The following is a 26,772-nucleotide window of genomic DNA, read 5'->3' as shown; positions in this document are numbered from 1 at the left end:
ACTCTTACATCTTGCAATCTTCCCTTCCTCTCGCTTTCTCTCTCGTTCTCTTCCCCTCTTCTCCTGTCTCCTTGCTCTGATGACATCAGATGATCATCTGCTTTGAGATTTTGATTTATGAAGTGAACATTCATCCTCTTGGCATTTCCCTTTCTGATTGCTCAGAAAATGAGGCACGGGCTATGTTCAGAATCATGGGCTATGGGAAGAATTTTGAACAGGGTTGGATGAAGTACAATGAAGACAAGCAATAATAACCCCCGTTCAAGCTTTAGGAGATACGTTTTAATCCAACACAAGTACTGCAGACGCAGACTAAAAGACAAATAGATAAAGCACAACAAAAGTGGAGTACAAAAATACAAATTTTTTTTATATTCTATATGCAACCCAATTAATTGTACTTTTATATGAGGAGTAACTGTAAAGGGACTTTTGTAATGGAGTATAAATGTAATATGAATTCTATTTTCAGATGAGTGATTACATTCACTGTATATGTTTTCATAGACTTGCACATTGTTTGGGGTACAACACTGGGCAGGATGTGAAGTAACATTTTTATAACTGAAACATTTTCATAATTGATAAAATGTTTAATTTAATTTAACAATTAATGTTTGGATTTTTTTATCAGATTAATTGATTAATCAAATAAAATTTTAACAGACTACTTCATTATGAAAATCATTAGTTGCAGCCCTAAAAATAAATTAATGATACATGAAACCAAGTAATTGTCATAAAGTCCATGCATAATAAAAAATTAAAAGTCCAATGCCCTACCCACTCACCAATTCAGTCTGATAGATACAGTTGTCAGCAACATATAATTGCAATAAAAAAAATATATATATTGTTTTGTTTCGGATGATCTTATTTTTAATTTATAATAATAATAATAATAATAATATGACCATTTTATTTTATTTTATTTTTAATATTTGTAATTAAATTAACATACTAATAACATTTTATAATGTGTTTTTTTTTATATAGTATGTAGCATACACTGTACATATTCATGTATTTAATTCTGAACATACCTATACTGTAGCTGATCTTTTATGTATTGTGGATCTATAATTTTTCTCCCATTATTTTTCATTTAGTACATTAATTATGCATGCATATTAGTACTGCAAAATACATATTAAAAGAAGTTATTGTCTGATCATTTCAAATAGTTCTGCTTACCTTAAGCTTAACCCACACACACAGCATGATATTTAGTTTCACAGTAATATGTGCACACATTGACCAAACACAGCCTAGAATCCTGAGAAAAAATAATTTCCTTGCTCTCTCTTTGCTGTCTCACCCATGCTGTCTTCCTCTGTGTGTGTGTGTGTGTGTGTGTGTAATCTCTCTTGTACTATGTGTTTAGATGGATTTGTTAGAGGCTTAAGATAATGGATTCTCCTCAGAGACAAATTTAATATCTCCACATGTCGTAATCTCACTCACTACTCATGTAGACAGACACTGGATTAAGATTATCACATCCGATCTTGCCGAATGACCCCTATCCTCGTGTGTGGACTCCGCTTGTCCCTGTAGCTGTGTTCTAAATCGTTTGCCGACCATCTCGATATGCTCAAGGCGGCTAATATCTGTGCCTGATGAATACCAACTCGTGGAAGACAACACCGTGTCAACACCATGTCAAACACCATTCTGACTTGAGTGCATGAGGCTGTGTTAGCGGCTGACAGCAGCACTACCTCAGAAGCACGACACACTGTCTTTTCCCCTTAGTGCAAAACCTCCTTTTCATTTGCGGCGTTCTTGAGGCCACTGTACTTCTGAGCTCACTCTGAACCATAACGTGCAGCTATAATCAGCATTTCCAGAAGCACAATATGAGAATAGATAGACTCATACAACTATTCTGTCAGCAGAGGTGAGGGATGTGAGCTAGACTGGGATTCTTAATTTCTACTGGATCATATTTAATGTATTTATGTTAATTGTTTGCCGTTCAGCATGATATTGCATTTCACACAGTTGGACTTGGACACGTATAGTTCCGTAACTTTTCAAAAAAGTTTGATCGATCACTGCCATTTCAAGCCCTAAAACCAGAGAGCAATGACTGTTTGTAGTTTTTTTTTCCTCATATGTATGCATAATAGCTTATATTAATGACTAGAAAAAATAATTTTAATGCCATTGATGTTGGCTGGACAAAGTCTAATAGGTCAAAAAGGTATTGAAAAGCTTTTAGAATTAAACATGTAACAACTAATATTGCTAGCATATTTTAACACACTACTAGCATGATTTACCATGTTGCTAACATGTTTCTAGCATGTTTTATAACATGTTGCTATGTGATTTATCATATAGTTGATCAAAACTATGCAAATCAGGTTTCATGCCGGGTAATAAGATCCAAACCTGTTAAACATATACTGGCTACATTTAGAGTGCACACACACAACTTTCATTCTGAAATAGTGCTTCGTTTTTAGACTTTCAGAAATAGCTCTCCTATATATCTTGTTCACTTTCTTATTGACTTTTACTGTCCAATTCCATTTGCTCAGTCCGTTCTTCTGGATTTCATTTTCGCTCGTGGTTTTCTGCTATAGCTTCTTTTTTTGTGCTTTGTTTGTCATTTCTTTGAATGATGAGATACAGTGAGATGAATGCATAAATTACATATATCCCATCTGAGATTACAAAAGTTAGAGCATCTATCACTGCTGTGTTTGGAGAAAGCGAGAATGCATTACACCTTTCCAGTCACTGATCAAAGATCAGATCAAAGCTTGTGTGTGCGTTTGCATCTGTGTGCTAGTTTATCTATCACGGTAGGTTGCTTTTCATCAGAGGTGTATTCTCCTTGATTCTTAAAGGAATCATTCTCATAAAAGGAAAATTCTATTATTATTTACTCGTTCTGTATTTTATTTCACGGCATTTAAAAGTCATAATGCAACGAATGCAATTTAAAAAAAAGAAGATTTTAAAAGATACAAAAGTACACTATAAAATCTAGTATAATATTAAAATACTTAGAAATATTGAGAATAAAGTATTAATTCATTGAAAATATCTGACTAATCAGACATCAGTAGTTCCCCAATGAATGTGCCAAGGAATATAATGCACAACCATATAAATTTTATGAAATACTTAATACTGCAGAATGCATACTGTATGTGTAACTTTTATGGTGCTTTTGCAAACTTTTTGCGATTGAAATCTCCAGTTCCCATTCATTGTACAGTGATTTGCACAGAATGACGCGAGTTTGAGTAAATGACATCACTTTCATTTTTTGGTGAAATATTCCTTTAAAGACTCAATCTAGTCATTTTCGCCACTCACCTATCTTTCCTCATCTCCCACTCTTTCTTTCCCTCCTCTGTCATCCGTCAACCATGGAGAGTCATTTGACTTTCTTCTGCATGTATTATTTTTCAGAGAACGAAATGATTTAGAGAGATGATAAAAAAGAAGAAGAAGAAGAAAATAAGCACCTCATAACAAAACCTTATCTTCCCTTTGATGCTCAGTCTATTAACCTGATTGATTGTGCAAATAATCAGCTGTCTCTCTCTCTCTCTCTCTCTCTCTCTCTCTTTGACCGTTCTTTTGGCTTTCTCCATCTCAGACGTTATTGCCCCAGCTGAATTGGTTGCCCCGGTGATAGTGATTGCACCTAAGAACACATCAGTGGTTGCTGGGGCGAGTGAGACTACTCTTGAGTGCGTCGTTAATGCGAGGTGGGTTGCCCTCGACGGCAGTGAATCACAGCCTGGGCTCCGTTAATAACAGGGTTCTTGTATAATTTCACAGATGTTTGTAATCGTTATATTGTTTTCATTATCCATAACATTGGTTATCTAATTTAGTGTCATTCAGTCAGAATTGTGATTATATCTGTCATTTCACATTTTATTGCTGTAAAACTTTGACTTAGTTAGGCATTGTTTCAGCTTAGTGAAACCAGATTCTTCTTTTCAATTTTGTCAAAAACACTGTGTGGACAATAGTATATAGACGTGTGTACAGTAAAGCTGGGTGAGATTTTTATTTCAGAACAAATGACCCATAAAATGATGTAATGCATGAGTCATCGTTTGTTTTCTTGCAAGAGACTGTGAATTTTAAATAAGTTTAGCTGCTAATAGTGAAGTACACTAGAATAAACGCTAACATTTAAATTGTTATTTAAAAAAAATTCTGTATTTATTTGAAACAATATACAAAAGAAAGTTAAATTGTGAAAATGTGTTTTCTTTTTGAGTATATTTAAAAAGGTAATTTATTCCTGTGATCAAAGCTGAATTTTCAGCATCATCACTCCAGTCTTCCGTGTCACATGACATTTCTTATTAATATCAATGTTGAAAACAGTTGTGCTGCTTAATATTTATGTGAAAATCTGGTCATTTTTTTCAGGTTTCTTTAGTGAATGGAAAGAACATTTATTTGAAATAGAAATCTTTTTTATTTTTGACCAAGTAAATGTGACCCTACCTAAGTGTAGATTAAAACCCACAAAAGTTGCCTTTAAACATTAACAGTAGTCTTCGCCTGAGTTTAGAGGCTCAGCCAACCTGTTAATTCGGGGTGTCCACATACTTTTGACCATGTAGTGTATGTATTTTTCTCAAATATTTACACCTAAATAATTGCTGTGCTCTTCATAATTCTTGGCTTGAGAATTAATTTCAGTATGGCAGTTCATGTGTTGTGTTTTGTGTGTGTGTGTGTGTGTGTGGAGAAGATCTCTTGACAGGCTGCAGGTGTTCTGGAAGCGTAATGGGGTGAGACTAACAGCAGGAGTGGACTCGTTTGGTCGCAGGCTGGTCATCAGTAACCCTACCTCAGTGGACATGGGTCTGTACGTGTGCGAGGCTGCGCTCAGAAACAGCAGTCAAAAGAGCACAGAGGCCAAAGCGTTCCTCTCCGTGCTGGGTAAGACAAACGGTGTTCCTCCTGTTCTGCTATGCATGCAGGTTCTGACATTTTAGTATTATTTTAATGGAATGTGCTAAAGAACAAGAGTTTGACAGATGGATTTGAATTCAAGCAGATCGTTGAATTAAAAACTGCAATCAGCTCATTTTTTATCTCGTATAACACTAGGGGCCTATCATACACCCGGCACAATGCGACACAAGGTGCAGTGCCAGTGTGTTTGCTAGTTTTAGTCCGGTGCTGTTCGCATTTTCCCGTCCAGCGCCATGTCGTTTAATTAGAAAATGCATTTGCACTCATTTGTGCGCCCATGGGCATGCTGGTCTAAAAAAGAGGTGGGTTCAGGTGCATTGCTGGTGTAATGCTATTTTAATGAGCTGAAAATAGACTGCGAAATAGACCAATTCAAACCTGGTCTAAAATCTGGCTCAATGGCTCAAAAAGTAATCGCATGTATCAGAATTAGGCCATTTGCTCACACACGAGCAGCTCCGTTTCATCTCGGAGACGCGTTCTGTCTTTGCACTTGCCAATTTCGGCTGTGTAAATAGCAAATCCGTCATGGCACGAGCACAACTGGCTCTTGAAGAGAATGGAAGATGAGACTCTGATTGGTTTATTGCGCGTTACGCCCAAAAAACACCCATTACTCATTAAGAGAATAGGGACAACCCGTTTAGACCATGCGCCCGGGCACGGCAACCTTTTTTTCTGTCGTTAAAATAGCAAAAGTGGATTTGGACACCTGCGCCGTGCACTTTACACTTTGCATTTAGATCGTTAAAATAGGATCCTAGGTCTTTTAAAAAGCAAGTCAGTCCAGTACCATGGCCATTTTTAATGCCTCAGGGCAGTTATTTGTAATCAAGTACAGCTACAAGTATAAATTACTGCACATATGCCCATACAGCAATACAAATTAAAAACATCAGCACTTTTGAGTAACCTAAAATGAAAACTATATTGTTCACTTTAATGATAACTCTATTAGGATCCAGACCAATGGACAAAAGGGCTTTGATTATTTTAAGCACGCTGCTGCCGTCATATCCTTACAGCTCACTCTTTGAAATGTAATGGGTTTTAATTTGGCGGACAATACTGTAGGTCTCATTCACATTTTTCTCAATTGTGAGGAATTATTTATATACACAGAAGAAGCAGAAGTAAGTGGAAGGACAAATGTAGAAATTTTGTAAAAGTGAGTTTTTTTGGTTTTTATACACATTCATTCAAACAAAAGCAAGTTGGATATCAGCATTTCTTGTCAAGTCACTGGTGTTTTATCTAAGCATCAAGATAAAGGCTTCCTCAGCCTCCCTAACAGCTCTAGTCTTTCATCCAAAAACATAAATATTATTCTCTGCCCTGAGATATTTTTCATCAAAAGATGAGCTATGAATATTCAACTCACACTCATTAAAAACAGCAAGGAATATTCTTTCAATGAGCTTATCTGACAGGTGTGTGCCTTACATGATTGGGTGAAAGGGGGGCATGCATATGCATAAGGCAGCCAATGGAGTGATGAATAAATTGGGGCTGTTGGAGGCTCAGAGAGACTTTTATAGAAAGATAAAGTGAACATGTCAGAGCAGCCAGCAGTGGAAAAGAGGTTGAGATGTTGGAGGTTTTTATTGTTTCTGCTGTTGAATCCGATTCAGGTGTCAGTCTGAATATGTATGTACTGATCTACATAAACATACAATGAGACTGAATAAGTGCTGATTTGTTAGGGAGGAACTGAAAGGAGGAGAGAAAATCGTTCATTTTTTTGTTACTGTTGTTAGTTGTTTTACCCCCCTCCTTTTTTTCCCGATATTCTTCAGTAAGTGAAAAGCTGTTATCAGCATAATGCTTAACGGGTCCTTTGTCTACTTTCATTTGGAGTGAGTTAGACGAGCGAGAGGGGGAAAAAATGCCAGGTGTGTGAAAAGTAACAGGAGTCTTGCTCTTCCTGTCATGAAATCTGAAAATAAAAGAGAAAATAAAGTCGCAGTGGATGAAAGGATGAAATTTATATACTTTTATAATATAAACTGAATGATGTTCTGCTATTTTACTATTATGAAGTGCAGCACCAAAGACTGCTGGGAAAAGTCTGGCATCACTTCTTGCTTTTTACATGTAGTTTAGTGAAATACATATTCATACTGTTACTCTTTCATCTTGACTTTAAAATACACTTTGTATTATTTTACTTTGAATATCCACCTGTTATGTCAGCAAACTCTAGAACACACTCAAATTGGTGTTAATTGGAAAAAATATAAATACATGCCAACCAATATGAGGTACGCCATACATGATGTCTTCCACAAATACAAACTGTGAACAACCACACAGAACACCTAAGCAACCACCTAACAATGCCTTAGCAACCACACATGACACCTAGGCAACCACCTAACAATGCCCTACCTGCTGATACCATAGCAACCACTAAAAACAACTGCATACCAGTTCCCTAGCAACTAACCAGTACACATCAGCAACCACCTAGCAATATCAGGGCAACCACCTATAACATCTAAGCAATCAACTAAAACTGCAAGTAACCACTTACACCCTAGCAACCACCCAGAACACTTAAGCCATTACTATACCTGGTCATACCCTAGCAACCACTAAAAAAAATGCATGCTATTTTCCTAGCAACTAACCAGCACACATCAATCAACACTTAGCGATGCAGTGACCACCACCTATAACATGTAAGCAAACACCGAGTGATTCCCTAACAACCACTCAAAAAGCATAACACCTATTGATACCCTTGAAACCACTCCAAAAATGAAGCACCTACCTATTAATGCCCTAGCAACTTACCCAGCATGCATCAGCAACCACCCAAATCACCTTAGTAACTTTATATCGCATTCTAACATCAGGGTAACAAGTTTTGCACTTTTTGCATTATTGTTTGTACTAACAATAATGTGTGTGTGTGTGTGTGTGTGTATGAACACAGAGCCTCCATACTTCATGGCAAAACCGAAGAGGTCGGTGATAACAGAAGTTGAGAAAACCGTGGAGCTTCACTGTCAGGTCAAAGGTAAGCCCCGCCCCCACAAAGACAAGCGGCTGTGTTGCACCTATCAAATTACTGCAGCACCCCTGAGTTTGACCACTTTAGAGTCATGCAATACATGTCCTACATACTCTGTATACGCTGTTGTATAACCATTCCCCTGCAGAAAACTATAATCTTTATATTGTCAGGGGTATATAAACTGCCAGCACTTGCACAAAAAACTTAACTTAACTTCCAGCGCAATGCCTGTCAGTCCTGAACCTTTAAATGTATTTTTTAAAAGCATAATGTTCCCATTTCTGCGCAATGTTATATCATGGTCATTTTACTGTGGCTGGTGTGCTTTCAGATTACTATTTGCTGTAAGAACATAATTCTGTTTATTTGCTGAGTCAGCTGAAAGACTTTTATCGTGGCCGTTTGTCGCCTCACAAATTTGACCTTTTCAACTAAGCGCGCCGCATCGACCCCTAGTGATTTCCTCAACGTGTCCCTATTTGAATTCATCTTTATTTAATCGACTAAATGAGTGATCTAGAATAAGTGGTCAAGTATATAATAAATGGAGACTGAGGTGCTAATGGAATTAGCCTCTAATTGGTGTCAGTATTCAAATTACGTTAGAATCTAGTTATTAGACATTAGGTATATCATTGGCTCACAGGGCAACGGAGGAATAGAATCCAACTAGAAAATCCTTTTAACAAGCTGCGTAAATCTGACCTACATTTCAGCAACAAAGTGCCAAGTGTCTAAAAGTGAAACTTTTCATGACTTCTAACAAGGAAAATTCGTAAAGAGAGAGCTCAAATGGTTCTTTCTTCTCCCTTTCTTTCTATTGTAATGTTTTCCTTCTTTATTTAACAGAAATCTGGACAGTTTCACTTGAAACTTGAAACTTTTGAAAACTACTGAGCCTTTTCCTTTTTTTGTGCCTCTGCAGTTTATACTTGCTGTGAATCTCATCTCGTTCTTTTTACACTTTTGTAAGAGTGTGAAGCTGAGTATGTGCGCACTTTGTCTTAAACTGTCAGAAATGTAATTACAGCACGCTTATTTTTTGACAGTCTTATTTTAACATCCTTGTCTCGCATCTCTGTGGGTGTGAGACAACTATCGACGATGCGAGGCATATTCACGCTATTTGACCTTTTAAAGTGTTGAGCTGCAGCATTTATCCATGATACATTCGTTAATTTGCATATCATGATGAGCATATCATGAGTTCCTTCAGATGAACTTAAATTACAATTATTGCTAATACATATAATTGCCGTTTTATTCGTTTTTGTGCTCGCTTCTTGATTTCTCACTCCCTCTCTCTTGATCTCCCTCTCTTATCCTCTCCAAAGCTCTTTTTTTGGTCAGTGAAGCATGTCAAAATTTTATTAGATGTTTAATCAATCAAAGGCAATTTATTAGATTAATTAAACCAAAGTGTGCCCTGATGAAGGTCTATTGATAAAAACGTTAACTTGTGATAAATCAAGTAGTGTTTGAGGGTGTCTGCTTTGGTAATAATCTTCTCTTCTATCAAATGTCATGTGACATTTGTGTAAATCTAGCCCTTAAGAATTTGGGGAACATACAATCCTGTTAAAGTTTGTAATAATCAAGATTTGAATGTTTATGAAATAAGGCTTTCATTCTCACCAAGGCTAAAATTACCTGAATACAGTAAAAAAACGGTAAGATTGTGAAATATTATTACAAAATGTTACATTATTTCAAAATGTAATTAATTCCTACGATAACAAGATTAAGCCATTACTCCAGTCTTCAGTGTCACATGATCATTGAGAAAACATTCTTATATACTGATCTTATATAGATCTATCTATCTGTCTGTATGTCTGTCTATCTCAAATAGTGATCATTTATTTAAGCTGTGTGATAGCTGCTGAAACACATTGTCATGCTTCATGTATCATTCAGGGGTTCCCACACCGAAGCTCGAGTGGTTCAAAGATGCCATCACCCTCTCCACACTGAACAACCCTCGATACAAGCTCACCTCCTCCTCAATGGTTCTGCAAGTGCGGAGAATTCAGCCGGATGATGCCGGAATATTCCAGTGCTTCGCTGAAAACATGGCTGGAGAAATCCAGGCACACACCAACTTGGTCGTCACAAGTAAGATTCATAGGTATAGAAATAGTTCACCCAAAAATGAAATAATGCCATCTTTTACTCACGCACATGCTCTAGACCTGTATGATTGACTGAATTTTAGTACCACAAAGATATTTTCATTTGATCTTGGGCTTTTTGTCCTTTTTTAGCTTCAGAGGGTCTAGGTACATTGTATGGACTCAAGAAAATCATAAAAATAAATAAATAATTTTGCTAAATAATAACGCTAAATAATAAATAATTTCCTACCATAAATATATCAAAACTTAATTTTTGATTAATAATATGCAATGCATTGCTAAGAATTCATTTGGACAACTTCAAAGACGATTTTCTGAGTATTTTTTGCACCCTCATATTCTAAATGTTGAAATAGTTGTATCTCAGCCAAATATTGTCCGATCCTAACAAACCATACATCAATGGAAATATTATTTATTCAGCTTTCAGATTATGTATACATCTCAATTTCGAAAAATTGACACTTAAGACTGGTTTTGTGGTCCTGGGTCACATTTTTTTTTCTACTGGAATAAGTAATATGGCTTTGACATTACTTCAGGGTGAGTAAATAATGACAGAATATTCATTTTTGGGTGAACTATTGCTTCAGGCTAATGGGAGGATGATGCATAAATACAGCCATAGATGTTTTAAAAGTCAGTGATCTCGCTCTCTTCTTCTTTCGGTTGTGAATTGATCAGGGAGTTCAGAGACCCCTCATTGATCTGTGTAATTAATCAGTGTCTACTGAGAGATCAACCACACACACACACACACACACACACACACACTCAGCACTTAATCAACACCTCCAGCTCTCTCTCTCTCGCTTAGTCATCCTCATCTTTCTTTTTCTCTCAAGTTTCATTTCACTTCACACTTTTTTTTTCAAGTTTAAGAGTTTTAAAGTAAGGCACATACATCATGTTTGTGAAATTGATTAACAAGTGAATAACTTGAATAACTGAATATTGTAATAGGGGTGTGATACTTCACTGCATGTACACATATAAAGAGACCCCAAATAATTGAAAACACTCAAGTCTCACAAAAATTGTGTTTATTTAATTGCATTTGATATCAAACCATCTAACCAAATATCATTTGCAAATAAGTAATGCTACAGCTACATTAACAAAATATGGGTCTGTAAAAAAGAGAATACATATTCACCCTATTGTTGGGCTCAATGATTTTCAGTTATCTGACTTATTTGTTTTCATTGTAGGCGTGTCACCATCTTTCACCACGCCCCCTTCTGACATCACTGTGACTGACGGAACGTCAGCAGTCTTCACCTGTGACACATCTGGTGCGCCGAAACCTGCCATTGTTTGGAGGAATGGTATGTCAGATTTGGCATGTCATTAACACGGACACATGTTAAACTTGTAAACAGCTTTGTGCCTAAACCCTGTGAATCTTGCAGGTTCTCAAGTGTTAGCGAGCGGATCGGTGCAGATGCCTCGCTTCACTCTGCTGGAGTCCGGAGGCTTACAGATACTCCCCATAATGCCGAGCGACGCAGGAAACTATACGTGCTTGGCATCTAACTCTGAGGGACTGGTCAACGCAACCATGGCCCTGACAGTCTTGAGTACGAAAGTGTAATATGAAAAATATGTTGTCCTTAATAACTTGAAAGTACAAATGAATGCAGTGTATTTGCAGTTCAGCAGAGGCAGGATTGCAGACAGTTTCCAAACATGCCTTTATCAGCAGCAATTGTCTGGCTTAATAGCAGCATTCATTAGCTAGGCTGATTGCAAAGGCATAGCAGAGCACAATGCTTGTTAAATGTTAAGTCTTTTGCAGTAATTTCACACTGCAATAGTGTCATCCTTAAATCCCAAGGCCTTGGTTTATCTTGCTCTGAATGCTTAATGATGCTGATGTAGGTTTACACTTAAACGTGGGCTGCGTGGAAGTGTCTAAGAGCATTTTTGACATCCAGCCTAAATAATGCTGTTTGTGGCTTGGCCACTTAAAAAGAAAAGCAAGAAGTCTGTCAGATTAAAACTGCAGTGTGTAATATATGCACCATAGGCGGCGCCAAATGGATTTTCAAAAAAACTACCCCCAACCAACACAGCTCTGACAAAAAAGATAGTCCAAGACATAGAAAGCTAGATATTGACATATTGAGCTTAAGAAGAAACCGTGTTAAAATTATTATATTTTAATACGATTTAAATTAAATCCATTTAAAAGTAAATAAATAAATACATAAATTCATAAATAAATAATTGTTACTTCAAATAAATGTTAACTGAAAAAAATATACATAGCTTTTATAAGATAGCTAAAAGTTAAATTAATCTGTCTGAAAAAAATAATATAATCTGTGTAGACATGAAAAAAAAGAAAATTGATTCAAAATATTCAATAAAAATTATGATAGTATCTCAGTGATACACTTTCTGTGCATTAAACTGGTAGAGAGCCATTTAATACTGAAAATATTATACACATTAGCTTTAATCAAGTCCATTGGACCCAGTGGGTTGTGTGTGAGGTAATTTGTTCATTTGCTTTGCCGTACTATATGTTCATCCATTGAGACACAGTGTGAATATTCGAACGTTCATGCTTTGTCAATTTAATTCTGTTTTGCTAATGAAGCTGTCAGTGGGAATCACCTAATAGGGTTAAAAGAACTGTGAATAATGCTGTTGGTAACGATTAAACTGTGGCATGATTTTGTCCTGAACTGTATTTTATTAATCAGGTCGAACCTTCATTTCGACACCCCCTGAGGATCAGCGTGTCATCAAGGGAACTACCGCTGTGCTGAAATGCACAGCAACCCACGACCCCAGAGTCACAGTCAGGTCAGAGCTTGAGCTGAGATGCATGTTGTTAAATTTCACAAACTTAACATTGTCTTCTCTGCAAGGTCTGCTTTTGTTTTTTGCTAATTAGCGATGCTAAGTCAAGCGTCACTGTTACTATTACGCAAAACCTCTGACATAACTCGCCCAGCACCTCTTGTGCTTCTGTAAGGGAAACAGGTCAATTTAGCTCAAAGGGAATCATTTAAGATTTTAAAGGGAATTTGAACAGAATCACTGTTTCACGGCTGTTCACGGAGACGCGCCTGCGATTCAGTGAACGAGCCGTTTAACATCAAATCTGCGCTGGATACTAATATCCAAACTATAGTGAAAACACTATCAATTAGCACAGTAACAAGATCGGCAGTTTAAGACATTAACTTGTAAGCACAAAACACAAGATACTTCTCTTTTCAATATGAATAAGGCTTTATTAGATAAATCTAAGACATGTAAACTAATCTAACACATAAACGCACGCACACACACATTCACACAAGTTGCAGGAAGGTCGAAAGTTAGGGAAAGATGAGTTTAAGAGAATGGAAATATGTAATCCCAAGTTTACAGCAATACGTTAAATTGCATAGACATGAACAACCATCAATCACGTAATTAGCCTTTGCATTGAGTTCCTCAATGTGACTAAAATTATATTAGATACACCAGTACAACAAATATCTGGGGATACGTTGCCTTAGTTTCCTGTGAAAGGGACTCCCGTTGAAAGGGGTATCCCGGTGTCGCTGATTGGCTGGAAGTTCAGTAGTGAAGTGACGTCTTGGGAAGCCCGTGGTTGTTGGGCGTTGGCTGACAGTGCAGAGTCGTGTGCGCTGGTCGAAGTTGAACGGGCATCCGAGGTCAGGCGTTGGAGACTCGACGTTACAAAACTTAACTCAGAACACGAAACTCTCAAACGGAAAAGAAAAGAAATAAAGTTTGACGAGACTAGGTTGTGTTCCTTCTCATAGTAGCAGCAGTAGGCAGGCACGCTGGAACCGCGCTCAAAGAACAATGACGACTAACCGCATGGCTAGATGCTTATAGCTAAAGCTAGGTAGCAAAGCTACAAGCTAAAAGCTAAGAGCAGGCATGACTGATAGCAGCAGCTAGACTAGAACTAAAAGCCGACTAAAAGCCGACATGGCTAATAGCAGCAGGCAGACTAAAAGCAAGGCATGACTAAAAACGAAATTACATCGTGTCCAAAGTATTTAAAACTTCCTGTTGGCCACCCCTCAAATGTTGCCTTGACCAATCAGATATGTTCTTGAGTCTTGGGTATCATAAATCATTTGTTTATCTTACCAAGCATGTGGTTCTTGCCTCACAGGGTCTAATTTTGGACATGATTCCTATAACATGATTATGATATATTTTACAAATAAATGATTGTCAGGACAATATCAAGCAAGAAAATGCGATTATTTGAATACTAGACATGACTAGGTATCCTATAGTTATCAAAAGACATACACAATAAGTGATTATACATGATAGTCAAATGTGTGGGTTACACGTAAATGAATATGGAGTTAAGCAATGGAATGATTCATTCATAAGTCTTTTTTGAGTTCATTCTGGTCCATATATAATGTATAAAAAGGGTTTCTTTGCCATTCTCTGGCAAAGGACTTTTCTGTGAAGACAAAGGTTTAAAGCCCTTCCCCCTTAGGAATTTCAGTCTGGTTTCACTGGCTGGGGGGGAAGTCAATGCAAGTATTTAACTTGATCTCCTGGGTTTACATGTGATGTCCAGCGTTGCATTCCAATCACGAACAATAAATTTGACAATCTCTTCTTCGAATTAAAATTGTCAATAATTGTTCTATTGGTGTTAATGTTGAAAGCTGTTGTGTGAACAAGTTGGTTGGTTGGTTATCTTGCTTGGTTCCTGTGGCACTAGAACTGATTTATGACTTCCTTGAGGAATTCAGCTCATGTTTCAATGCACACAGCTCTGATAGACTCTTTGATTTGTCTGATTTGACTCATTTCTGCTACATATATCCCCCTTTCGATCGGCGAGGTGTTTAGGTGAAGACATCGTCGATCGCTGGAGAAACAAAGGCAGAAGAAGCAGACAAACACAGCAAACAGCAAGACAACACCTCCATGACAGTTACTGTACTGGTGCAGGCATCAGGTTATTTAGGTACACATGGTTAAGTTCAATTAGTCAATGTAGTTTAGCACATTGAGGATAGTTTAGATCGTCTTGGAAATTGTTTTTATTTTGATTCATCAATCAAATTTGTGGTTAACTTTGTTTGGTTCTTCTAGGTTGTCTTACTTTACATGTTTACCATTAGTTTTCTAGTAATTTCATTTTCAATTCAATGGATTGACCTATCATGCATGGAGCTCTCTGGCTTCCATTCAGTTTAGAGTGGCTGGCGGATATTAGGTGTTGCGAGTCAATCCTAATATCAGACCTTCGACCCTCGCAGGGTGTCTAGGCGTTTCACCTACTCAGGAAAGAGGGGAAGGAGAAGGATAGGTAAAAGAAGAACAAAACAAAACAAGGCTGCTGTGGGTTTTCCTAGCATGTGTTACAACTACTATTGAGCTAGGATGTCAGGTGCAGCTAGTGTGTCGTGAACCTTAACTTAGTGTCAGGTGTTCTACCTATTGTGAGGATGGCTGCACGTTTCTTCATGGTGGGTATGTGTAACTTTGTTACGCTAAAAGTTGGATATTCTACCTGTGGGAAGAATATGTTTGTTGACTGTGTTATCAGTAGATGTGTTTACCTCTGGGTGTAGGTAATGTTGTGTATTACTGGTGTAGTGCATGTGTGGTCAGATCTGTTCAAGTCTGTGTTGTCTCCCCCTTTTTCTAGAATGTCACTTAAGACTGGCTCTCAGCATCCTTGGCTTGGATGAGGGCGTGTCCATGGTCTAATGAGGGGTCAGTCCAGCAAGGCAGGAAGTTCTTTAGCAGACAGTCGGAGGCAGTTTGGCATGGCTGTGTGAAGCTGAGTTGCAAAACTTGTCTCCTATGTTGCATTCTTCTTGTGATGCCTTCTGGCTGTAGCAGACTTTCTGACCTTCTGTGCTCTGGTGGTTGCTGTTGCACAGACAGGGAATTTGGAACTTGGAGTTGGAGTTCATTTGACAGTTTGTTAGTGACTGAGGTGATGTCCTTTAGTACCTCAGATTTTTCATCAACAGTTGGCCGTGAAAGACTTGTTCATTCTGGGTTGTTGTTGAACAGGTGCTTGTCATCTCTGATGTGGTGCACCAGGTGATCACCGGCCTTCCGTTCTGTCGCTGGTCACAGCGAGCATGACTCAAATTTGTGGTCACCTGCATGTAAATTGTCTTGAAGGAACTCTCTTAGTTGTTCCATGACTTGTTCCGTGTCTTCTAATGGTAAGCGGTCATGTTCTTGTGCATACTCAGCACTGTGCATGTCTGAGTGGTGCTGAGGTGGGTTTTCTTGTCGCTTACCCACACGAGTTGCTCTTGGATGAGTCAGGTGATTACCTTTGGATATCTGGTTAGGTTTCCAGATGTTATCCTTTTGGTTTCTTGAGAAGCGTGGCTGGTCCCATGGATTTTTCCAGCAGTTGGGCTGAAAGCGGTCGTGGATATGGGCGTCACGTTCTCTGTGCTCTTGATGGAAGACTCTGGTGTTGTGATGCCACTGGGTGTCGTCCAGTGCAAGGCTTGAGTCTTTGTTGACAGAGTTCAAGAGTGTGGATGTTTTGTTACCTTTCTTTGAGGCCAACTTCTGCTTGTTATAGGCCTTCTGTGTTAGGTCACGCAACTGTTGGATGGTCATGGAGTTCGGACAGGCCATGACACCTAGATGGTGACTGACTCCAGGGTGCAGATTCTTTAGGAAGAGGGTTTTGAAGTTCACATCCTCTTCAAGGTCAGAGTTGTTGTGTGCACCAAAGTAGGATTGTCGGAGTCGGTTGTAGTAAGCTTGTGGAGTCTCTTGACGACCTTGTTTGGTTTCCAAGGCAGTTAACAGTCCATGTTCAGACTCTGGGTCTGTAAACTCTTTAATCAGGACCTCACGAAGTCGATGGTAGTTTGACTTGGTTTGACTGGGCTGTCGATCTAGAAAGTTTCGTACCTCGGAACTGGACGTGGCTCTAAGGAGGTATAACCAGTCTCTGTCAGTCACATGAGGTCTCACTTCCAGGTGAAATTCGATATCTCGCAGATAAGCTTGGATGTCGGGGCTCTCTGTGGAGTTCGGGTTGAACCTGCTGATGTTTTTAGACAGCTTGTTGAGGTCTTTGATTGTCATCCCGTGTGCAGCTTCAAGGCCTTGGACGGGAGGTTTTCTTTCGTTGGCAGGAAAGGGTTGTGTGGCGAAGGCAGGTGAGGTTTTGGGTTGTGGCCCTTCGCTCCTTTCGTCACATGCCAGTTCTTGGACGTGGGACTCTGCTCTGCTCAGCAGTGATGAGGCTAAGAGATGTTTCTCTTTTCTTGGCTCTAGTTTGTGCTTGTAAGCATTTTGGAGTTCTTTTTTGACCATGTAGAGCTCATCGTTGGTATCATCTAGTTGTTGGGTCAGATTGTCCATTTCAGTTCTGTACCTTTCAAGGTGGTCTTTCAAAGCACTGATTTCAGAGTTCTTGTTTCTGATGTCTAGCTTGGCTTTCTCTAGTAGCTGTTCGGCATACTGGAGTCTGTTTACCAGGTCTTTCTGAGCAGCCGTTGTATGTTGCTGGTCGAGCTGAGCTGCTGCCAGGGCTGCTTGGAGCTTCTCAACTTGTTCTGTTGTATCCTGCTCCCTCTCGCTGGGTGCTTTGAGTTGATTTTGAACTTTCACTTCCAGCTTGTCTATGCGACGTTGAGCACGTGTCAGCTCCTCTTGAAGGTGGGTGATGTGCTTGTCGCTCAGTTTCAGCTGGGTGGTGAAGGCATAGCTTAGTGAGCTCGTGATCTTGACTAGCTCCTCGTGGTTGTTGTTCTGACTTGAATCTTGTGTCAGGAATCTTCTCAGGATTAGGATTATTATTAAAAATAATAACAGTTCAAATGTCTTTGGAGTGAGGCTGTCTGTTATGCCTCTCAGCCACATGTTCACATCTTCCCCATGGGAAATGGGGTCTGCAGTCTGCGGCATGTTGGCACGCTGGGAAGAAGAGAGACTGACACAGATCTGTGTGGAGTAAAAGCCTATGTGTGGTGGGACAACTAAGTGTTGTATCAGTGATTGTGAAACACTAGTGAAATGTGGTGATGACTGTGTTGGTCTCAGGGTGTCTTAAGTAGACTAGAGATGCGAAGACTTTGTCACTCTAATGAGGAAGAGGAAAAGAGAGACAGAGGTGAAAAACAAATTCAACTGACAAGCAAAATTTCTGTTTTTCAAATGAGGAAAATTATTTTTTTCCAATTAAATGTTATCAAAAACATAAACAATATTATTATATTTCTTGCTTTGGACAAAAGAATACAATAATAATTCTGATATCTCTTTTCTTAGTCTGACAGGATTGACACCGTACACCTTTCAGTTGGACCGCTCACCAGGGAGTCAGCGAGGCGACAGTTGTTCAACACGTATCTCTATTAAATTGATCGCAACGTTGGATGAGATGCTAAAACTTGGATTGCGTTTCCAAATGTAGGGAGGTTAGGAAGAACAAATGAGAGGATGATTACAATCAAATTCATAAGGATGATTCGTCGTCTTTGGCACGATTGTGTATTTACTTCACTTAGAATTGATTGATGGTTCTTACATGTCCTACAAATGTAAAAAGAGAAGAGGAAAGTAAAGGAGAGAGAGGACGGAGATGGTAAGTCTCAGTAGCAGTTATCTCAACTACAAGGAGAGCGTTGTGTTAGTTGCTGCACAACTAATCAAACAAAATAAACTTTAAGTGAAAGAGGGTTGTCTTTCTAATTTATTTGAACTCGTAGTGAGGGATAACAATGTCTCCTTTTGGGGCTCAGGTTTGTCGTTGCCAGGCTAGGATACACAAAGTAAATGGTAAGAAATAGGAAAATTAAAAAATTAATAAATGGGCAAAATATGCAAAAATGAAATTAAAAAGAGGAAATCAATACGTAAAACAATAGTGGTTAAGTGTATAACCAAAACAGGAAGAGGGGTAAAACGCATTCAAATAAGTAAAGGTCTGAATAGCATATATTTCGATGGGTAATAAATAAATTAGGAAGAATAAGTTTACTTTAACTTCCAAAGTTCAAGGCTTATTCATTCCTAAAATAATTAGACCCAAAAGAGAATACTAGAAATAAAAGATCATATGAAATGATCTGAGAGGGAAATTTTAAATGATTCAAAATAAATTTAATGTTTCAATTAAATTTTAATTTGACAATTAATAATTGTGAGTCAGTATTTCCCTTTCTAGTAAAATGAAAATAAGTGGTCTAGTGAGAAAACAGAGCGATAAAAAGAAAGAGACTAACAAGTGTTAGTTAAGATCTTTAAAATGGTTAAATCACGTCAGCGTTGCCCAAACACACATTATTCTACCACTGGATGGTAATGCTAACAGCTAACCTTTGAGGCTAGTGGCTTTAGTATAGACTTCAATGTAAATGCAATGGTTTCGTTAGCTTAGCGACACCGCAGAGTTTGTGCGCTGCGCGTGCACAGTTCAGAGTTGCTCCGGAAGTACGTTAGGCTTCCGGGTCACGGTCGTCACTATGGCAACCAAAACACATTCTAGTGGATCAGCACATGAATCGTTGCATTGTTGCAAATACAGTTAAGCATGTTACATGAAATGTCGGCTCATTTCAACACTGTACAAATAACAACACCGCCTTTCAGTTGGTTTTGCGATGTGGCACTTAAACTCTCAGTTTGTATAGAGTTAAAATTATCTTAATTCAAATAGCAGCTTCCTGCTGTAGTTATTATATCAATCTCAGCAATTTGATTCTCCGTGCCAGTTTTTCTGGACACAAACATAAAAGTTTTCCTTCACTGTTGGTACACAGTTAAAATTTACTTGATCAAGCTTTTAAAACACTCCCATTCAAATTACTCTCGGACACACGCCGTGTTATGCGAGATTGCATTCACTTTGTGAACGGATACAAATGGGCAAACATTGTTCTCTAATGTTTAACGTTAACTTAGGGGAGTCGAATATCAAATTTGATTCGGCAGTGGAACACGCACTGGCAATCAAACTATATGAAATATGAATACGGGGACTTTGATAAATAGATTGAGGAACCGGCTCAAAACTATTCTTTATTCACCGATTTATATCCCTTTTGAAACACTAACAGTTTAGCTCCGTTCAGCAAACAGTGACTGAGATAGCGTTTGAGACACTGGAACACGCAGTGAAATCAAATCAGCTATAAAACAAGGCATTACACAAATGAGGAACACGCTCAATTTCTACCTTATTGTACGATCTCAGATGTTTACTTTTAAGTTCACTTACTGCTGTTAACAAAGGGGAGACGGACTCGAGTTAAAGTCTCCTCTAGCTCCTTTCATTCAAGCGGGAGGGCGCGCGCTGCTTACGTCACACAAACACAAACACACACTCCAGTCTCGCAAGCTTCTCACCTTTCATTCCTTTAGCAAAATCAAAGATTAAATAACTTGGTTTATGCTCACAATTTAGATTAAACTGCCCGCAATCATTCTCCACCATTAAAAATGTAAGGGAAACAGGTCAATTTAGCTCAAAGGGAATCATTTAAGATTTTAAAGGGAATTTGAACAGAATCACTGTTTCACGGCTGTTCACGGAGACGCGCCTGCGATTCAGTGAACGAGCCGTTTAACATCAAATCTGCGCTGGATACTAATATCCAAACTATAGTGAAAACACTATCAATTAGCACAGTAACAAGATCGGCAGTTTAAGACATTAACTTGTAAGCACAAAACACAAGATACTTCTCTTTTCAATATGAATAAGGCTTTATTAGATAAATCTAAGACATGTAAACTAATCTAACACATAAACGCACGCACACACACATTCACACAAGTTGCAGGAAGGTCGAAAGTTAGGGAAAGATGAGTTTAAGAGAATGGAAATATGTAATCCCAAGTTTACAGCAATACGTTAAATTGCATAGACATGAACAACCATCAATCACGTAATTAGCCTTTGCATTGAGTTCCTCAATGTGACTAAAATTATATTAGATACACCAGTACAACAAATATCTGGGGATACGTTGCCTTAGTTTCCTGTGAAAGGGACTCCCGTTGAAAGGGGTATCCCGGTGTCGCTGATTGGCTGGAAGTTCAGTAGTGAAGTGACGTCTTGGGAAGCCCGTGGTTGTTGGGCGTTGGCTGACAGTGCAGAGTCGTGTGCGCTGGTCGAAGTTGAACGGGCATCCGAGGTCAGGCGTTGGAGACTCGACGTTACAAAACTTAACTCAGAACACGAAACTCTCAAACGGAAAAGAAAAGAAATAAAGTTTGACGAGACTAGGTTGTGTTCCTTCTCATAGTAGCAGCAGTAGGCAGGCACGCTGGAACCGCGCTCAAAGAACAATGACGACTAACCGCATGGCTAGATGCTTATAGCTAAAGCTAGGTAGCAAAGCTACAAGCTAAAAGCTAAGAGCAGGCATGACTGATAGCAGCAGCTAGACTAGAACTAAAAGCCGACTAAAAGCCGACATGGCTAATAGCAGCAGGCAGACTAAAAGCAAGGCATGACTAAAAACGAAATTACATCGTGTCCAAAGTATTTAAAACTTCCTGTTGGCCACCCCTCAAATGTTGCCTTGACCAATCAGATATGTTCTTGAGTCTTGGGTATCATAAATCATTTGTTTATCTTACCAAGCATGTGGTTCTTGCCTCACAGGGTCTAATTTTGGACATGATTCCTATAACATGATTATGATATATTTTACAAATAAATGATTGTCAGGACAATATCAAGCAAGAAAATGCGATTATTTGAATACTAGACATGACTAGGTATCCTATAGTTATCAAAAGACATACACAATAAGTGATTATACATGATAGTCAAATGTGTGGGTTACACGTAAATGAATATGGAGTTAAGCAATGGAATGATTCATTCATAAGTCTTTTTTGAGTTCATTCTGGTCCATATATAATGTATAAAAAGGGTTTCTTTGCCATTCTCTGGCAAAGGACTTTTCTGTGAAGACAAAGGTTTAAAGCCCTTCCCCCTTAGGAATTTCAGTCTGGTTTCACTGGCTGGGGGGGGAAGTCAATGCAAGTATTTAACTTGATCTCCTGGGTTTACATGTGATGTCCAGCGTTGCATTCCAATCACGAACAATAAATTTGACAATCTCTTCTTCGAATTAAAATTGTCAATAATTGTTCTATTGGTGTTAATGTTGAAAGCTGTTGTGTGAACAAGTTGGTTGGTTGGTTATCTTGCTTGGTTCCTGTGGCACTAGAACTGATTTATGACTTCCTTGAGGAATTCAGCTCATGTTTCAATGCACACAGCTCTGATAGACTCTTTGATTTGTCTGATTTGACTCATTTCTGCTACACTTCAGACTCGAATGATTCCTTAAATCGGGCCACTTGAGTACTTTTCTAAGCTATTTGAAGATGGACTGAGTAGAATGAGCAATGATGGATTTGCTGAATAAACGCCTGTCAGTAGATGCACGTCAAATACAAAAGTCATGTGACTGACTAAATTCATGTGAGTGAATAATTTACTCATAACTTATTTTTATTGTGTGCCAGTTTCCTAGGAAATAAGTTTAGTTTCTTTGATCATGTGGAATGGAAGCACTAATTATTTGCCAGTTTTGAGGTTTTGTGTGAGTGTGTGTGTGTGTGTATGTGTGTGTGCAATATTTTGGTTCTGTAATTTTTTATTTATTTTATTTTTTTGTAAACCATCAGAGATTTGAGGCTGTATTCTTGAAAATGTTCTCTTTAGTCTTGAAATATGGCCTTACTTTTGACTAGTCAGAATCCACTTAGCAACAACCCGGAACACCCTAGAAACCACATAATGTTCAAAAGATTTTTTTTAAAGACATTGATGCTTTTAATAAATTGATCAATTAATACATTGATCAAAAGTGTCCTTGTCTTTATCAAAAGTAAGGAACTTCAGTTAAAAGTAAAGATTTCAGTTTCAAATGAATTCTGGTCTTTTTATTCATCAAAATCAGAATATTAAAATTATTTCAGAAGGATCATGTAACACTTAAGACTGGAGTAATGGCTGCTGAACATTTTTCCATCACAGGAATAAATCACATTTTTAAATATTTTAAAATAGAAAACAGTGACTTTAATTTTAATATTATTCACAATATTACTGTTTATACTGCCTTCTATACTGAGACTTCATTCCAAAAAATAAAAAGAAATACAAATTATAATATTAATTCTTACCGACCCTAAACATTTGATCATGTATATAGTGTTTTTTTTACCTATTAATAAACGTAAAAAGACATACTGATTTTATCTATTTATTTATTATTTAATAATTTAATGTTGCTGCTGCCATTTTTTATTTTTAAACTGCTGAAAAGATCTGCATGAATGTCAGATTTGTGGTCTTAAGTGCCTAACTGTATTATTGTGTGTGTGTGTGTGTGTGTGTCTATATATATATATATATATATATATATATATATATATATATATATATATATATATATATATATATATATATATATATATACAATTTTACATTAGAGACTGTTTAGCCTGTTTTTACCGTATTATACTCTACAGTATATCCTCCTTGTTTAGGTCGTTATCAAGTGCATAAGGGAGAGAAGCCGTCATATGGCATTGATGTTGTTCTGTCTCAGGAGGCTAAGTGCATTTTCTGCAGGTCTTTGGAGTGTGATATTTTTGGTGGATTATGAGTCATCACAAAGAGTCTTTTTCTCCTCAGATATGCATGGAAGAAAGGAACCAAGCCGCTGAGCCTGTCGACTGGTGGGCGAGTGTCAATGAAGGAAGGTTCACTCCACATCAGCCAGACGTGGTCCGGAGACATCGGTGACTACACCTGCAGGGTCATCTCACCTGCTGGAAACGACTCGAAAACTTCCCGACTGGAAGTCATGTAAGCAGGAATAGACACATGCACAGGTCCACGGCAAGATGCATGCTTGATACGAAATGCTTAGAAGCGAATATACTTGTATATTTCACATGCACTGGCTACATGCTGGAGTGCTATTGTAGGAGGAAGATGCTTGGATCCCAGTTGCAGTTCTGAAGCCAAGAGAACAATCCAAATATGGCCTGTAATGATAGGACAGAGGATGGAGCAGCTGTGATTGTGCATGTGTGCGTGTGTGTGTGCGTGTGTGGCGGGAGGAAGATAAAGCGAGAGTGGAATAAGATAGGCCTGATGCCCAAGGCCAAGATCATCTCCTTTGACGACTAGCCAATGTTGCTACACTTCTGTGACATCAGGAACTAATTAAACACACACACACACACACGCACACATGCACGTGCTATGATACAAATTACTGCTTCTAGATAGCTGAATGTTGTTCTCCCACGGATTGTCATATGGATGAATGCAGAGGAAATCTCATTGATCTTTGATGTAGATGAAATACACAGAGAAACTAAAAAATGACAGGCAAAAGCGTGGTGCTTGTTTAATTGGATGCGTTTAAAAATATTATTCACTAGCAGAAAGATGTAAACAGACCAAATTGACCTAAAGGCCAAAATAATGTTCTTTTCTGTCAAGTCTTTCTTAAACAAGTAAAATGATTGCATGTACACTACACCAAAATGTATAAAAGAACGTTTTTTTTTGTTTTGTTTTTATCAGCAAGGATGCATTAAATTTATTATTTATCATTTAAGATTTCTGTTTCAAATAAATGCTGTTCTTTTATACTTTCTGTTCATCAAAGCATCCCGAAAAAATGGTTTACAGTTTTCCCAAAATATTAAACAGAACTGTTTTCAATATTAATTATATGTTTTTTGAGCACTAAATCAGCATGTTATAATGCTTTCTGCAGTATCAGGTTTCCCAAACTCCCTCGCACACCATTGGTCACCCAAACAGATAGTCCCGCCCCAAACTTATGTCATTTGTGGTGCCAAATGCCACTGTGTTGCTACTTAGAAAACAACCCCCTACAAGATCGAATTGTGTTTGTATAAAAATAAATAAAAAAATAAAAACCTGCATAACAAATTGTGAGTAGAGCTTGTGGAATCAAATTACAGCTCAACCGTGAGACAAATATAACTGTAATAAACTGTCTGATTGGCAAATGTGCTTACAGGACTGCATTGTAGTGCAATTCTTTTAGTACTGCTTAACGGAATACATAATAAAGCAATATTTAATTTAAGACACGTTATTCTGTGAGAAAAACTAGGTTTTGGCTGGTTTTAGAAGAACACTCCTAACAGCTGACATTTAAATTATGAGATACAAATTGAAAACACATGCGATTTGAATAATAACAATAATACCTTTGACAGTCACATTAAGATAACAGAGCACCACAATATACTCCTCTACCTTTAATATAACAGCCTGCAAACTCTTTCGAAAGAAAACTCATCAGACGATTGAAGGAGAGGCAATGCTTCACATGCTAATGTGGTTTCAGACTTTCAAGTTAATCTCAGGCAGTGGACAGGTCCTCTTATTACCACATGTTAGACAATGGCAGAGCAGTTCCTCTCTTTAAACTATATTAGATTTTATTGCATATTTAGACTGTTGTGACAGATGGGCATAAACTTCACACACATATTACAAGCATCTGCAAAGGACATAATTGTATTACGTGATATTGTAATGTGGTTTTCATAAATGTAATGTTGTTGAAGAAACAGTGGAACTTTTGATCTTGCAACAGTGGAAAGTAATATTGAAGGGATGGTTCAGAAGAAATAATAATAATAATTTCAACCTCGTATTGTCCAAAATCCTGATGACTTTCTTGTGTGGAAAAACAAAAGAAGGTATTGAGTTAAAGGGACAGTTCACACAAAAATGAAAATAATCCCCATAATTTACTCACCATCAAGTCATCCTAGGTGTATATGGCTTTCTTTTTCAGATGAATACAATTGGAGTTATATTTAAAAATGTCCTGGCTCTTCCAAGCTTTATAATGGCAGTGAATCGGTGATACTCAATAGTCAAAGAGAAGTCCAATAAACTGTGTCCATCCATCATAAAAAGGACTCTACATGGCTCCAGCGGTTAATAAAGGCCACCTGAAGAGAATCAAATATTCCACTATTCAACTTTATAAACCTTTATCTCTTGCTTCTGCTAACTGGTACATGCATACTCTAGAGAGTAGCGTTCCAGCCAGAGGACGTAGGACTTAGTTATAGCATAGGCAGTGTCACCAGATTAGGTGCACGATTTCCAGCCCAAAAGCTCGCCACCCAATCTAAAAAAAAAAGGCCCAAATATGTCCAAATGTGATCGATTTTTGTTGCTAATCATGGCTGATAAGGACCATTTTAAAGCTGCGGTAGGTAACTTTTGACGCTCTAGCGGTTAATAAACAGAACTGCTTGCGTCTTGCGGAAGAACATCGTAGCCGGAACTACTTCTCTCTGTTTATGTCTATGAAGAATCATAGGTACTGGGTTACTCCGCCGCGGTGCCCCCGAAGCAATCTAAAATAGTCAGAATATAAACACTTGTTATAGGTGCACCCTAGTGATTCAGGACAAGCCAAAAACACGGTTTGGAAAATGGATTCATGGTGTACTCGCTTATTATATACATTTTTCTACATTTTGATCACAAACAAAGTTACGGACCGCAGCTCTGATTGGTTGTTTCTTACCGGGAGCGATGGATTTCTGCAAATGGCAAAAGGACCACTGGGAGGAGCCAGAGGAGCTTGATTTTTTTTTTTCACAGATTAT

General features: G+C 38.0%; 2 protein-coding genes across 6 annotated transcripts in view; both read left to right on the top strand.

The window, feature by feature from the left end:
- Nucleotides 1-26,772, top strand: part of LOC113109348 (myb-like protein U) — a 972,647-nt gene that overhangs the window by 145,872 nt on the left and 800,003 nt on the right. The window lies entirely within an intron of this gene.
- LOC113109226 (protein sidekick-1-like) overlaps nt 1-26,772 on the top strand; it is a 132,037-nt gene that overhangs the window by 44,048 nt on the left and 61,217 nt on the right. For 4 of the 5 annotated variants that reach the window (XM_026272893.1, XM_026272894.1, XM_026272892.1 and 1 more), the window contains 8 exons: nt 3,623-3,734; nt 4,742-4,932; nt 7,907-7,990; nt 9,905-10,102; nt 11,334-11,450; nt 11,535-11,702; nt 12,834-12,936; nt 23,786-23,959. In XM_026272893.1, the coding sequence (XP_026128678.1) occupies nt 3,623-3,734; nt 4,742-4,932; nt 7,907-7,990; nt 9,905-10,102; nt 11,334-11,450; nt 11,535-11,702; nt 12,834-12,936; nt 23,786-23,959 (1,147 nt within the window). Of the gene's footprint in view, nt 1-3,622; nt 3,735-4,741; nt 4,933-7,906; nt 7,991-9,904; nt 10,103-11,333; nt 11,451-11,534; nt 11,703-12,833; nt 12,937-23,785; nt 23,960-26,772 lie in introns of those variants that run through there. The other variant, XM_026272896.1, reaches the window with a different exon arrangement.

Source organism: Carassius auratus, chromosome 1 (assembly GCF_003368295.1).
Source record: "Carassius auratus strain Wakin chromosome 1, ASM336829v1, whole genome shotgun sequence".
Lineage (NCBI taxonomy): Eukaryota > Metazoa > Chordata > Actinopteri > Cypriniformes > Cyprinidae > Carassius > Carassius auratus.
Note: the sequence above shows the minus strand (reverse complement) of the source record. Positions and strands in the feature narration are given on the sequence as shown.